General features: G+C 39.3%; 2 protein-coding genes across 2 annotated transcripts; both read left to right on the top strand.

Annotated features, from left to right (window-relative positions):
• Positions 1-435: 435 nt before the first annotated feature.
• LOC146562861 (granzyme A-like) lies at positions 436-5,223 on the top strand. Its single transcript, XM_085295090.1, has 5 exons — positions 436-570; positions 754-895; positions 2,660-2,798; positions 4,184-4,453; positions 4,591-5,223. The coding sequence occupies exons 1-5, from the start codon at positions 507-509 to the stop codon at positions 4,750-4,752; spliced, it is 777 nt and encodes a 258-aa protein (XP_085151216.1). The 5' UTR covers positions 436-506; the 3' UTR covers positions 4,753-5,223.
• A 6,169-nt stretch (positions 5,224-11,392) lies between these two features.
• Positions 11,393-13,902, top strand: LOC146562860 (granzyme A-like). The gene is made up of 5 exons (XM_085295812.1): positions 11,393-11,444; positions 11,630-11,771; positions 12,393-12,540; positions 13,383-13,652; positions 13,741-13,902. The coding sequence occupies exons 1-5, from the start codon at positions 11,393-11,395 to the stop codon at positions 13,900-13,902; spliced, it is 774 nt and encodes a 257-aa protein (XP_085151938.1).
• Positions 13,903-15,011: the final 1,109 nt, after the last annotated feature.

The following is a 15,011-nucleotide window of genomic DNA, read 5'->3' as shown; positions in this document are numbered from 1 at the left end:
ACACCAGAGTGTGTGCTTTGGAAGCGCTGCAGAAGATTTCCTTGAAACTGAAATCAACTGACTATTGACTGTTTGGGGGGTAGAGCATAAACAAAATGGGGTCCTAATGTGATTGGTCGCTTTGATTGACAATTCAGGTTACTGCATTAAACTGAATTATACTTTGGCACCAATATAAGTGCCTTTTTAACTTGGAGCTATATAAATAAAATTAAATTGAATTCAGTTAATCCATTCTTGACTTTTAATAAAAACCTTAAAACTACAATGGAAGTTCAATTTAATCCCCTCTCTCATATAGAAACTACAGAAAATTGTTATTATTTGTGATAAATCTGACCACTTGCTTTGAAACAATATCACCAGTTCATCAGCTGGCATGTGTCAGTTTTGCTGACTCATTATTTTCCATGATCAAACCACATCCTTCGAACTCAGCGTATAAAGCTATGCATCAAAGTAAATTTCATGGCATTCGGCATCTAATCAAAGAGGGGTAAGACAAAATGTTCTGCCTGAAGAATTTCAGTCTTTTAATCTCATGTTTGATTTTCTTCATCATCCAGTCAAGTGAGTAATATTTTCTATTGCACATTCATTCAGTACACAGAATGCAAGGGCATTACTTTCAGTATTACAAAGCCGCTGGCATTTCTTGTGTTTTACTCATCTGTTCCTTCTTTCATTTTTAAGTTCTTGACTTGATTATCTTGTGATTTAGATATTTAAGTGAATATTTTCTTTTAATTTTAGGTCATGGTTCTGAGATTATTGGAGGGAAGGAAGTCAGGCCACACTCCCTGAGTTTCATGGCTTACTTGAAAAGTAAAAAGTCTTTCTGTGGGGGGATATTAATCCATCCACAATGGGTCCTGACTGCTGCCCACTGCACTAAGTACAGACTTACTCTTCTGACATCAAATCAAAATATCTTAATATTTTTAACAGACTGTGAAAAATAACACATTGTGTGTTTTTTTAATACATTTTTATAATATATACATAATAATATAAAATAATATATACATATAACATATGTCTACATATAAAATACTGTCAGTAATCCTTTCACTGATACTGTGAGTACAAATATGCTAAAACTTCACATCTTCAGTGTAAATAATTTACATAATTACTTACCATGTTAATAGTAGGCACAATCAAATCAGCATCTCCTTAAAAATGTATTTGAATAAACTCATGGCGGAAGCGACCACATTTCAGTGTTGCTTTTATTACTCTCGGTTGCTGTCACTTTTCACACCCTGCTTCAGTTTTTCACCTCGCAGTTGCTCACTTCCCCTACAACAACTAAGAAAGGACCTAGTTCACCCTTTTAACCCTTTACAGCCGATCGGAGCGGGCACGCTCTGTTTTGCGTAACTATTTTTAAATCCCGGTAGCTCTGCAACCAAGTAAGCTAGCGCAATAATTTTTTTTGCATATGAAACCGGAGGAGTTGTACTTACATCTTATGCCATCAGCTTGTGCTAGGTCACAGTTTCCTTCCACATATAGCTTTGCAAAAACTGCATAAAAATCACTTGCAGCAACAAAAACATGATATTCCAGAAACACGCTTCGCCGATCCATCAGCTGTTTGTAACACTTCCTACGTCCATCAGCGCGAACTATCACATGACCGCATGACCTGCCCGAAACCGGAAGTGACGTCATTTTGCGGAAATGTAGTTTTTTACGATCGGGGCCTTATGAGCTTGTGTTTTACTTGTTATGTGTTTTAAAAAGTTATGTTTGACTTTATGACTTTCTGTGTCGTTTCTGGGATGCTTAAGACTCATATTGCACTGCTGGAAATAGTTTATTTTGATGCATATGCTGTTATTTTGCAAATTTGCACTATAATATTTATTTTCGTTTTTCCTGCAGTGTATAAAAATTGGTGTATTTCAAAAATAAAACTATGAAGACACTCAAAATAAATTTCCTGTGGTGGGAAACTAGTTTGTGTAACTTTTTTGTATTTACAGTTTTGAGGGATAAGCCTCTTAAATTTCTCTAACTAGAAATATATGTTAAAAAAACAAAAACGATTTTCAATTTTTTTGTAGTTTATTGCACTTTTTTGCAATTTATGTAATTACTATGCACCTAATGCAGACATATTATTAAAGTTTGGGCTATAATGGTTGTATTGATGTATAGCAACTTGAAATGCTCCCAAAAATGGCTCCACAGCATGTAAAAATATAATATAAGCTCTGGCGAACTTGGTTCTATGGTAGGTCTTAAAGGGTTAAAGCAGGCGCAGCGTGATCGCTGATGACGCTCAGGTGCGTCCACCTCGCCCCACTACAGCATTGCTTTTAAAAATCCCTCAGATTTTTCTGCCGTTTTTAAGGACAAGCCTCAGCTCTCAGGAAAAAAGCCTGTAAGACACGAGTATGTTTGACTGCTTTGCACATTAATGAAAATAGAGGTTGATAACGTTCCAAAAAATGACAATAGACAAAATCTGTTCATATTCTAACCCTCATCACCCTACACCCATGAAAGTAATTTTTCAGTAAAACCCATAACGCAACCACCTCTAATAATATGCATATAACAAAATATAGAGTTAATTTATCTTATCGTAGTCCTCCCCTATGAAGCTTTTATATATGTTAACTTTACTCTGTATTTTTTTCTTTTACAGTATTAGTGAGGTGATCCTGGGAGCACACTCCATCAAGAAAGAGGAAGAAGATTCGAAACAATTCCGAGAGGTTAAGAAACAATTTCCTCATCCTGACTTTTGTAATATATTAAAGGGCAATGACCTCATGTTGCTCAAGGTAAGGTCAATATTCACTGTACAATTCACAATACTAAATGAAGCAAAGACGCAACCCTGTAATTTAAACACTTTTTCAAGAAAACCCACTTAGAGGAATTTGTTTAAAATGGGGCAGTAAATTAAAGTGCACAATTTTTTTAGAGCTTTTAATCACATGAGATTTGATTTAGTATTACATGTTTTTTATGTTACATAAAACATTTCTATTTGTGAAAAGACAATTGAAATATGTAACAATATGAATAATATGAAATGTTAGGCAGCTCAGGACCTAACATTTACTTTTCTTCTTTTCTTTACTTACTCTTCTTACATAGTTGAAACATGTTTTTAAAGTCAAAACATTGTAAGCTAGTACTGACCAATGAGTAATAACTGACTGTTAAAAATTAGCAATCTGTTTATTAACTGACTCTCATTTGGTGTTGGCTCGCTGCAGTCCAGTATCACGACACTACACTCACTGTTGAAATTACCAGCTAATTATATTTAAAGTATTGATTAATTTTATCTTTAGGGATTTTCTATCTTAGCTCTCAGCCATGTTGCTATAGCATCATGCTTTATCCCCTGTTCCTCTGGCACTTTCCTGCTTAGTGTGCCACACTACTAGTTTTAGTAATAATGACACTTGTCATTAACCTAGTTTGGGGGTGAGCTGCTCCAAGTGCTCCAATTACCTCATGGACAACTTTTGAATCAACCTCCACATCTTCTGTAGTTCCTCTCTCGGCCCTTGGTATTTCCCAAGCTTCCCATGTTCCTTCTTCCTGATGTTGCTATCACTTGATATAGCTACATCTATTACTACAGCCTTCTTTCTTTACTTAGTCCCACAGGGTCTTAGCTTGGTCATTCTTAACCACCCTAGAGGGTGTATTCCATTTTGACCTTGGGACATCCAGGCCATACTCAGCACAAATATTCCTGTATATTAAGCCAGCGGCTTAGTTAGGGCGTTTCATGTATGCACCCTGCTGTTATGTTCTGTCTTATTTACTTACTTTATAACTATATAAAGGGGCGATCGTGGCTCAAGAGTTGGGCGTTCGCCTTGTAATCGGAAGGTTGCCGGTTCGAGCCCCGGCTTGGACAGTCTCGGTCGTTGTGTCCTTGGGCAAGACACTTCACCCGTTGCCTACTGGTGGTGGTCAGAGGGCCCGGTGGCGCCAGTGTCCGGCAGCCTCGCCTCTGTCAGTGCGCCCCAGGGTGGCTGTGGCTACAATGTAGCTTGCCATCACCAGTGTGTGAATGAATGGGTGGATGACTGGATATGTAAAGCGCTTTGGGGTCCTTAGGGACTAGTAAAGGGCTATATAAATACAGGCCATTTATATAAACATAATACATAGATAATCAATATGCAAATCTTCTTTTTTTCAGCTTAACAATCCAGTGATGGAAACCAAAACAGTGACATTTCTCAAGCTGGGCAAAACTCTCAAAGACCCTGCAGCTGGCAGCAACTGTCTGGTGGCTGGATGGGGAAAAACTGAAAAGAAGAATAGGTCGGATGTCTTGTTGTCTGTCAATGTGACTGTGATTGACAGAAAGAAGTGCAACTCTCGTGGTTATTACAACCGCAACCCTGTTATTACTAGTGACATGATATGTGCTGGTTCAAATGGAAACGCTAAGGCTAGTACATGTAATGTAAGTATATATTAGTAAGTTGCTTTGTAATATGAAATTGTAAATTGCAATAAAGCGCAAGACCTTTTTGGCTTTTTTAAATCTCCAGAATAGTTAAAACACCCCCCAAAAATGTCAAACATTTGTTCTTGCTGCAGGGGGATTCAGGAGGGCCACTGCTGTGCAATAAAGAGCTGGTTGGAGTCACTTCTTTTGGACCTGTAGTGTGTGGCGAGATAAATGAGCCTGCAGTCTTCTCATTTCTCTCCAAAAAACAACTCAAGTGGATCAAAAAAACAACTAAGTCATCTGAATTTTAAGGAATCCACAGGAATCAGTCCACATAATTTAATGAACACGAGCATCTTTGTAATCTTCCTTGTTAAATCTGTTACTGCTGTTCCTATAGACCACTGACTTGAGCATTATTAATATTATCATTTCATTCTTTTACATTTTTATTTTTGATCTCTGCACATATATGACAGATCCTTATTATTGTTAGTCCTTATCATTGCACAAACTTTTCCTTTTCTTTGTTTTTCAATCCCCAAGTAACCCCAAGAATATGAGTACTCCTGTTTGCTGCATTTGAAGGCTACCTCTGCAATAAAAGCATACAAAGGTTTTTTTTTTTGTTTTGTTTTTTTAATGTACATACAAAACTCATGAAAGTAAAACAACAAAGTGAAATTATTCAGCCTGCCAGTGAGAAAGATTCACCAGCTCCTGCTTTATATACTGAAACTGAAACTGAGGCTTGTGAACTGATTTTGTTTTGATGTAGATAAATTACTGAGCATGCTTTCTTATTTGTTCATTTTTCATCCTGATTACTTGTGCTCAGAAACCACTGACCAATCTTTTTCCACACGTTACTTTTTTATTTTACTTTTAGATAATTCAGTCCTGGGCCACTCCTCCTGTTACAGAGCTGTGGTTATATGGTTATATAAAACTGCTTGATAAGCTAAAACAAAACTAAAAAATTGAGTAACCTTGTAAAGTAGCTGGGATAGGCTCCAGCCACCCCGCAACCCTGACACGGATAAGTGGAAGAGAATGGATGGATGGATGGACCTTGTAATGTTGAAGGGAAAAGGCAACCATATCTATGAAATTCCATGCCTTTTATTTGAGCTCTATTGTATTGAGGGGCGATCGTGGCTCAAGAGTTGGGAGTTCGTCTTGTAATCGGAAGGTTGCCGGTTCGAGCCCCGGCTTGGACAGTCTCAGTTGTGTCCTTGGGCAAGACACTTCACCCGTTGCCTACTGGTTGCCTCAGAGGGCCCGTGGCACCAGTGTCCGGCAGCCTCGCCTCTGTCAGTGCGCCCCAGGGCAGCTGTGGCTACAATGTAGCTTGCCGTCACCAGTGTGTGAATGTGTGCGTGAAAGCGTTTTGGGGTCCTTAGGGACTAGTAAAGCGCTATACAAATACAGACCATTTACCATATTGTAATTCATCCACAGGGATAATTTGCTAGACAGTGTGTGTGATAACGTCATGTAGAAGAAGAAGGACTTGGTACATCATGCTCCACAAAACAATAGTAACCAGCTACAGTGTATCCGAAAAGCATTCACAGTGCTTCACTTGTTCCACATTTTGGCTACGTTCACACTGCAGGTCTTAATGCTCAATTCCGATTTTTTGATCAAATCCGATCTTTTTGTCTGATTGTTCACACTACAAATAAAATGTGACAGCAAACGCACTCTAGTGTGAACGTTCACGGCCCTCAAAGCGGCCCGCATGCGCAAAAGAAGACGTCACACACAACACGCTCTGTTTACGAAAGTAAAAATGGCGGCTACAGAGCTAGTAGGTGTTGTTGCAGCAGTCTATCAATTTCTGCACAGTCGTAACCGACAGAATTTTGACAAATTAATTAGAGAAAGAAGGACACTGAGAAAAAAGAGAGCCCGTGCTTTAACAATGGCCGCCATGCTTTCTTGTTTGTCTTCTCCAGTGCTGATAATTGGTGTCTGTCTTGTGTCAGTGACGTAAAAGACCGATTTAATGTGATATGACCATTCAAACAGCAGTCGCGTTCTAAAACATCAGATATTTATCGGATTCAGTACCACGTACCGAAGTGACCTAGGTCGGATTTGAAAATATCGGATTTGTGCTGTTCACACTGTCATACCAAAAAAGTCAGATTTGATGCTCTTTCGCCTGCAGTGTGAACGTAGCTTTTGTCATGTTAGAGCCTTATTCCAAAATGGATCAAATTCATTTTTTCCCAGAATTCTACACACAGTATTTCATCATGAAAAAGGGGACAAACTTTGCTTGAAATTCTTGCAAATGTATTAACCCCCTGACTACCAGGAAAAAAAATGTTGTCCAATCAAAAAATTTTTTAAATCCCCCAATGTTTGTAAGGTAATTAGAAGACTGAAATAATTTTTTGGGGAAAAAAAGTTTACATTTTTTAGATATCACATGTCCACTGTAGAGGACATTGGAAGGCCAAACATATAAAAATGAACTTTGATGGCAAATATTTGCTTCAACTCTTCACCAAGGAGAAGTTTGAACTCAAGGAACTGTAGTGCTTTCTTCCCCCAAAACTGCAAGTCACTGCTATACTGAAGCCACGAGTTGGTGATTGCCAGATCAAAAAGTAGAAAACTGCACATACTGTCAATTTCTGAGTGCGAGAGACCATCCTGTAGAAACTCAACATTCGGCAACAAGGTCCACGTCACCTATATTGGTAGTGTACTCAGCAATTGCCAGTGGACTTGGCACATGGACAAACCTTTTGTTTTTCTTAGACCATCTTGTGCATCTGTCCTGAGGTTGATTGCCATCGACAGAGGATGCCATGACAACTGGCTTGTTGTCCAACCACTTAATGACAGCAAGTTCAGGTCTGAGTACCATCTCTGATGCTCCTCCTTCTTTCTTCTTCAAGGGCTTATTCCATATGATCTTCTTCATGAGACAACTCAAGATCTGGGTTTCCCTCATCAAACTGCAATAAATTTCTTTCTGCTTCTAAAAAGGACTCCTTTTCTGGTCATTTAAAAAAACAGAACAAAATGGAGGAAATGACTACAAATGTCCACTACGGAGGACATTTTTTAGACACTTCAATACTATACTAAAATGAAGTTAGAATTAAGCATGCTATGTTTTAATGTGTTATTAAGAGACTTATTTAAAATATGTTAACAACATTTATAGCTAAAAATTGCTCAATAAGAAGTTTTATGCACTTACTTTTCTTCTTCCCATAAAATGTGCTTGCAGCGATGGCCGCCATGTTCCTTAATGAAAAAACTAAAGTTCCCAAAGCTCCACCCCTTCACATTTGGTATCATTGGAAAGCCCTAAATGTCCTCTGTAGATACCAAAAGGAGGCAGTTCTGTAGTATGCAGTGCATGCCAGATATTCAGGTTTAGAAAGGTGCTCTACAGAGGACAAATTTGCATTGCTGGTAGTCAGGAAAACAAAAATATATCATGCATTTAAGTATTCAGAGCCGTTGCTCGATACTTTGTTGAAGCACCTTTGGCAGGAAATATATCCTGAAGTAATTTTGAGTAAGATGCTGCAAGCTTGGCATACTTGTTATTGGGCAGTTTCTCACATTTTTGTATGCAGAACCTGTCAGACTCCATCAGGCTGGATGGGGAGTGTTGGTCCACAGCCATTTTCTGTTTTCTTCAGAGATATTAAATCAGGCTCAAGTCTGGGCTCTGGCTGGGCCACTAAAGACATTCACAGAGTGGTCCCTAAGCCAATCCTCTGTTATCCTGGCTGTGTGCTTTGGTTCGTTGTCCTGTTGGAATATGAACCCTCCCCAAAGTCCAAAGTACAGTGCTATGGAGCAGGTTATCATCAAGGATGTCTTTGTATATTGCTGATTTTATCTTTGCCTTGATCCTAACTAGTCTCCCACTAGTTTTCCTTTTACAGAAAAATATCCCCACTGCATGGTGCTGACACTGCCGTGCTTTGCTGTAGGAATGGTATTGGCCAGGTGATGAGCAGTACCTGTTTTCTTCCAAACATGATGCTTGGCATTCAGCCCAGTTTCAGCCCAGTCTTTGTTTCATTAGACCAGATGTGGTCTTTTTTGATAGTTCGATGGTCTTAAGCACCCGAAGGACTCTAGTGAAGGTGAGTCCTTCGGTGAGCCTCCCAGGCTTGTTTGGGTAGCTGTGGCGGTATTCTCTGACCATGGAGGGGTCCAGAATGCAGACGGAGGCATCCAAAATCTCTCTTCTGGACCCCACAAAATCCACAAGATACTGATATTGATATTGAAGGCTCTTTACTACAATTGCTTGTATGTGTATATGCACTCTTTAACGTCGGGGATCTGGGTCTGAGGGATCCAGGGTCCTTGAGCAGTGTGGACTCATTATCATTATTATTATTATTATTGTGTGTTTTAGCTGCACTGAGCTGCCGGCTGTGTCCCAAGTTGTAGGAATAGGCAGGTGTGTGTTGGGATGTTTGTTTGTCTGCAGTTGGCGCTGTTTCCTGTAGGCTGGGTGCCAGCCCCCTTGGTAGGGGGCTGGCCACACCTGAAGACCATGCCATGCACTTGCTGATGATGAGGCTCGTAGGGGGAGCTATTTAAGCGTATGATGGAGCTCCCTCTGGCGTGGGATTATTGCGTGAGACTCCAAGTCAGTTTTCAAGTCAGTGTTGAAGACTAGTTATGTGGTGTTTTGATGGCTGTTTCTATTGTGTCTCAGGAGGAGCGTGGAACGTCAGATAGCAGCAGGCATGGGGAATGCAGAGACACGGGAGTGGAGAGCACAGAACACGGATGTTTTGGGAGAAGACACGACACGGGAGTCAGGGGAGCACATGGGGATTTATTCTGTGGATTATTAACTGCACTATAAATAAACGCACTGTTCAGCATAAGGAGGCCGGCACTTGGGTCCTCATTCCCCACTTCCCCGACTGTGACAATAATTATTTATTTATTTTCTCCTCCTGTTCTCCCTCTTTTTTAAATACCAGCTTTACCACAGAAGAGAGTTGAATACATCCATTATGTTCTATCCTATTCTGTCCTTGTCTTGTTTTTGTAAAATAATATTAAAATACAAATATTACCAGTGATATGATTATTTTTTCTGTGATAATGAATTTTTTAAAAGACTTAATGTAAACTTCACAAAAAGACAACCTCAAATGTTTTACTGAGTTTTTGTTTTACACAGTTCCAGAGCATTGTTTGCAATTATTCACTATGTTTGAGTCCATTCATGGTTTTATGATTTCAACATGTCTGTGAACAGTGTGTCTTTTTTCATTGTTTATTCTGCAAATCATTTTTTCTTCTGGTTAATAAGATGACATTTTAGAAAGCAAATGTGAAAGTGTCAGTGACTTACTGACATATCTGCACCCAGTGACAACGTTCTCGGAATCACGTAAAGAAACCCACCATCGCACAGTAAATAAACAAAATGGTCATTATTCGTGGTAAATTCAACCAGAGTTCTTGAAATGATGTAAGCTTGAACCTTTTGCAGCCAGACCACATCCTTTCAGCTCAACATAAGTTGTGCATTACAGCTATGATCAAGGTTTCAGTGCATTCAGCATCTGATAAGGAGAGGTAAGCAGAAATGTTCTGCCCGAGAGATTTCAGTCTTTTCATCACATGTTCAAGTTCAAGTTCAACTTTATTGTCACTTCAACCATATACAGTTTAAAAATACACAGTGAGGCGAAACAACGTTCCTCCAGGAACCAAGGTGCTACAAGACAAGTTAGTGCAAAAAAAATAATAATATATAATATATCTAGTAATAATATTGTGCAAAAGAGCATTTACAGGTTGGTGTGTGCGATGGTTTGGTGGTGTAGGTCAGTGTGTTTGCGCTTGTGTTGGTTAGTCAGTCCAGTCTCAATGTTTTGAGGTATTTGAGTTAAGCTGAGTGATAATGTTAGTGTATGTGTGTGTGCGTTTATCAGTCAGTCCCTTTTTGCTGAGGAGACGGATGGCTTGTGGAAAAAAGCTGTTGCACAGTCTGGATGTGCGTGCCCGAATGCTTCGGTACCTTTTTCCAGATGGCAGGAGTGTAAAGAGTGTGTGAGAGGGGTGTGTCCGATCAGCCACAATGCTGGTGGCTTTGCGAATGCAGCGTGTGGTGTAGATGTCCTCAATAGAGGGTAGAGAGACCCCGATGATCTTCTCTGCTGTTCCCACTATCCGCTGTAGGGTCTGGCACAGCTCCCAAACCAGACAGTGATGCAGCCGCTCAGGATGCTCTCAATAGTTCCTCTATAGAAGGTGGTCAGGATCGGTGGTGGAAGCCGGGCCTTTCTCAGTCTTCTCAGAAAGAAGAGACGCTGTTGGGCTTTCTTGTGCAGGGAGCTGGTGTTGAGGGACCAGCCGAGGTCCTTCTCCAGGTGTACGCCCAGGAATTTGGTGCTGTCAACGATCTCCACAGAGGAGCCGTTGATGCTCAGCGGTGAGTGGTCGCCTCGTGTCCTCCTAAAGTCAACAACCATCTCTTTTGTCTTGTCAACATTCAGAGACAGGTTGTTGTCCTTACACCAGTCCGTTAGTCTCTGCACTTCCTCTCTGTACGCTGACTCGTCGTTCTTGCTAATGAGACCCACCACGGTCGTGTCATCAGCGAATTTAATGATGTGATTTGAACTGTGTGTTGCTACACAGTCATGAGTCAGCAGTGTGAACAGCAGAGGACTGAGCACACAGCCTTGTGGGGCCCCAGTGCTCAGTGTGGTGGTGCTGGAGGTGCAGTTCCCGATCCGTACTGACTGAGGCCTTCCGGTCAGAAAGTCCAGGATCCAGTTGCAGAGGGAGGTGTTCAGGCCTAACAGGCTCAGCTTTCCGATCAGTTGTTGGGGGATGATCGTGTTAAATGCTGAGCTGAAATCTATGTACAGCATTCGGACGTGTGAGTCCTTCTTGTCCAAGTGTGTCAGGGCAAGATGGAGTGCAGTGGAGATGGCGTCGTCCGTTGAGCGGACGTGTGTGATTCTCTTCATCATCCAGTCTGGTGAGCAGTGTTTTCTCTTGAATTTGCTTTTTGCTCCATTATGTAAACATGCACAATGCAAACTCACATTACTGAGGTCTTTCAGTCTTACAAAGCAGTTTGTTGAGATGCAGTGTGCTTCTTTCTTTTGCTCATCTGTTCTTGACTTCAACATCCAGTGACTGGACATTTTTATTTTGTTTTAGGTCATGGTTCTGAGATCATTGGAGGGAAAGAAGTCAAGCCACACTCGCTGCCTTTTATGGCTCTGCTGGAGGGTGATGGAACAATGTGTGGAGGAATATTAATTGATCCAACATGGGTCCTGACTGCTGCTCACTGTCCGAAGTAGGAAATTAAATCGTACTTTTATTACAATTTTCAAGCTTTAAAATGTTAAAATGCAATTTAATACAATTGTTTTGTGTATATGCCAGTCAACAGTATATTTATTATTCTGATGCTTATGGACTTTATTTACAAAAGATACAATTTTTGCCGCATCGGGCTTTCATTATGGAAACACACACACACATTCAGTATATCTACCTTTTAAATAAACAGTTGATCTCTTACTGAACTATCAGACCTTTTTAAAAAGACACACATGCACATACACATACACATGCAGACACACACTGAGTTACAGAATTATGACAGATTTTCTGATGACATCATATTTACTCTGTTTGGCTTATGTGACCAGTGTGTCTACAGTATTATAGATGAAAGATATAGAAACTGTAGAGCTAATGTGCATACGTTGATGTTTATTTTTATCAACAGCATAGTATTAAACAATCTCATTTTACACATTTTACAAAGATAGATCTTTCACAGAGATGCTGTAAGGAATTTTATTTATAAAGCACTAACAACCAAACAATGATCTATAAATTTTTATTAACCTGTTCTATAAACAAACTATCATCACCACAAAGTGTTGTTGATGTTTTTTTTCTCTTCCAGTATAAGTACGGTGATCCTGGGAGTGCATTCCATCGAGAAAAAGAAAAAGAAAGAGACACGTTTAAGGCAGGTCCGAAAGGTTCAGAAATGTGTTCGTCATCCCAGCTATTCTAAAGAAAAAAAAGTCAATGACCTCATGTTGCTGAAGGTAAGGTGATAATTGAATGTCCAACAGTGAGCAGAGCAAAGATTCAGCAATGTGAATTAAAAAGGAATCTAAAATAACATATCTGAAGCTTCAGATAAGAAATGGTCTAAATCAAACAAAATCAAAGTCTCTTTTCTTCTATTTTCAGTTGCTGTTTATTCAAAATGCTGTTAATCAAACACTTTGTGTGCCTGTTATACTCTTCCAAGGCTCTCGCATGTCCCTATGTTGTTTTAACAATATCAACACTTTTAGTAGCTGTAATTAAGGTTCATTGCAAACACTGTAATTTATTCTAATCTGTTCTGTGACTGATTCTGAGTATCAGACAAATTTTATAAAAAGCCCATATTCATTCAAACATCCTTCCTTTCTGCTGTGACTAAAAAATAGCAGTTTTGTTGATCTTCAACCTTCAAAGCCCTCATGCTATTGTAGACACTTTGATGCTACTCAGAAAAGTAAACAGGGTATTGAATTCTTAATCTGGCCATTGCATAGACTGCATGCTTTTCAAGTGGTTACCTGAAAGCATCCAGTCATACTCAAGCCCCTTAAGGTCAAAAAATGGAAACACTTAACATTTTTCACTGACTCTGGCTGGTTAAATTCATGTCACTAAATTCACAATTAACCCCCTCTTTACTTTTAAGGTTAGTCTTAAAGATTTCCTTTTTGATAAAGCTTAAAAGATCACGTTGACTCCTTGAAGCAAATTGTAGAGAAAGGAGACTTCGGTTTTTGAATTACTGCATATAGTTCTTTTATTAAGAAAAATCTTTGTAAAGATACGTATACACAATTTATATCCTATGTTATGTTTCTTTTTAATCTTATTTCAGCTTAATGAACCAGTGCAGGAAACCAAAACGGTGAATTGTCTCCAGCTACATAAACATGTCAAAGACCCTGCAGCTGACAGCAACTGTCTGGTGGCTGGATGGGGACTAACTAAAAAAAACAAACCATCAGATGTCCTTATGTCTGTTAATGTGACTGTGATCGATAGAGTAACGTGCAACTCTCGTGACCTATACAACCGCAACCCTGTTATCACCAGTGACATGATATGTGCTGGTTCAAAGGGTAAAAAAAAGACTGATACCTGTAAGGTAAGGATCATGCATATTTTTTGTGCTTGAAGACCCGCTGCCACCTTGAAAGTTGTAAATAATTCAAAAGCGATTGCTCTTTCTGCAGGGGGATTCAGGAGGGCCACTGTTGTGCAATGGAGTGCTAGTTGGAGTCACTTCTTTTGGACCTAAAGAGTGTGGTAACATAAAAAAACCTGGAGTCTATTCTTTTCTCTCAGAAAAACAAGTCAAGTGGATCAAGAACACAATGGGTGCCCCTGAAATGTGATACCGACATCAATGCAGATATGACCTAACAGCCAAATATGAATCTTTGATGCTGTTAAACATGCCACTGCTGGGTCCACTTGATCTATTATTTTTCATTTAATGGCTTCTGTTTCATCTTTTATAGAGTAGGTTCCTTGCTTGCTATAATCTTTACAGACTATTAAAAGCATCAGCACATCTATTACATGAACAGGCGTTTGTTTAAACATCATATAACTGGAAGTGGGTTCATCACCCTTTCCCTTGCAGGAACTTGGGTGAGATATCTATAACCAGTCTTTTTAGTATTGTGTAGGAAAAGATTGACTGTCCAGTATTTTAGCAATTGTCATTGCACACCATACATAAACATGGGTACATAGCTTTCACACCTGAAAAGATAAGCAAATGTAAAAGTGCCTTAAATCTGCATTGTTTCTACTTTACTTTCTGTATTGATTTTGACTACACTTTCTTCTTTTTCTACTTTCTAATAAAGCAAAATTTTAAAAGGAATCACTGTTTATTTCATTGTTTTTACTATAGCTCTTTCAAATTTCCAATTTCTCAAACACATTATATGTCATATAAAAAACGTATCTGATTTTAGAATGCTACATTCTTCAAAGTAATGGACATAGAGCCCACCTTACATTTTAAGATACATAGTTAATAAAAGTTATAAATACAGTACTTGAACTTAATATGTCTCTCTCCAGACATGTGACATATGTCCATATGATTGGCAAACTTGTCCCGTACTTTTGCAAGCATTTCTGGAGTCACTGTAACCAGATACCAGTGAATGGCTGTGGAATTAAATCACTTACACAGTAAAGATGATATCTTGTAATTTATTTTCTTCTTTCTTCTTTCCCCCCCTGAGGTAGGTTAGGTTGTAATAATCTTTCCTGCAAAAGAGAGCTGTAGTAATGTCAACACAAGAGACATTCACTTCTAGAAGAACAAGCATAATGAGCCTCTGACTAAGAGCAAACCACAAAAAATAATGCTAAGACCCTGCACAGGAAGAGTGCAAAATGTCACGACATACCACAAGTGTCATCCATGACAAGGGGCAGTCTCAATTTGTTAGTTAGACGTTTTACCTTAAATGATGCTGTTCTT

Source organism: Mchenga conophoros, linkage group LG12 (assembly GCF_057382185.1).
Source record: "Mchenga conophoros isolate Kocher_MC1m ecotype Shallow Benthic linkage group LG12, M_conophoros_male_GT1.1, whole genome shotgun sequence".
NCBI lineage: Eukaryota > Metazoa > Chordata > Actinopteri > Cichliformes > Cichlidae > Mchenga > Mchenga conophoros.
Note: the sequence above shows the minus strand (reverse complement) of the source record. Positions and strands in the feature narration are given on the sequence as shown.

Excerpts from the sequence above, each read along its gene's own strand:
- LOC146562861 (XM_085295090.1), top strand. The coding sequence starts at position 507 with ATGTTCTGCCTGAAGAATTTCAGTCTTTTAATCTCATGTTTGATTTTC. Across the intron at positions 571-753 it reads TTTCTTCATCATCCAGTCAA|GTCATGGTTCTGAGATTATT; the intron begins GTGAGTAATATT and ends TTTTAATTTTAG. Across the intron at positions 896-2,659 it reads ACTGCTGCCCACTGCACTAA|TATTAGTGAGGTGATCCTGG; the intron begins GTACAGACTTAC and ends TTTCTTTTACAG.
- LOC146562860 (XM_085295812.1), top strand. The coding sequence starts at position 11,393 with ATGGCGTCGTCCGTTGAGCGGACGTGTGTGATTCTCTTCATCATCCAG. Across the intron at positions 12,541-13,382 it reads ATGACCTCATGTTGCTGAAG|CTTAATGAACCAGTGCAGGA; the intron begins GTAAGGTGATAA and ends ATCTTATTTCAG. Across the intron at positions 13,653-13,740 it reads AAAAGACTGATACCTGTAAG|GGGGATTCAGGAGGGCCACT; the intron begins GTAAGGATCATG and ends CTCTTTCTGCAG.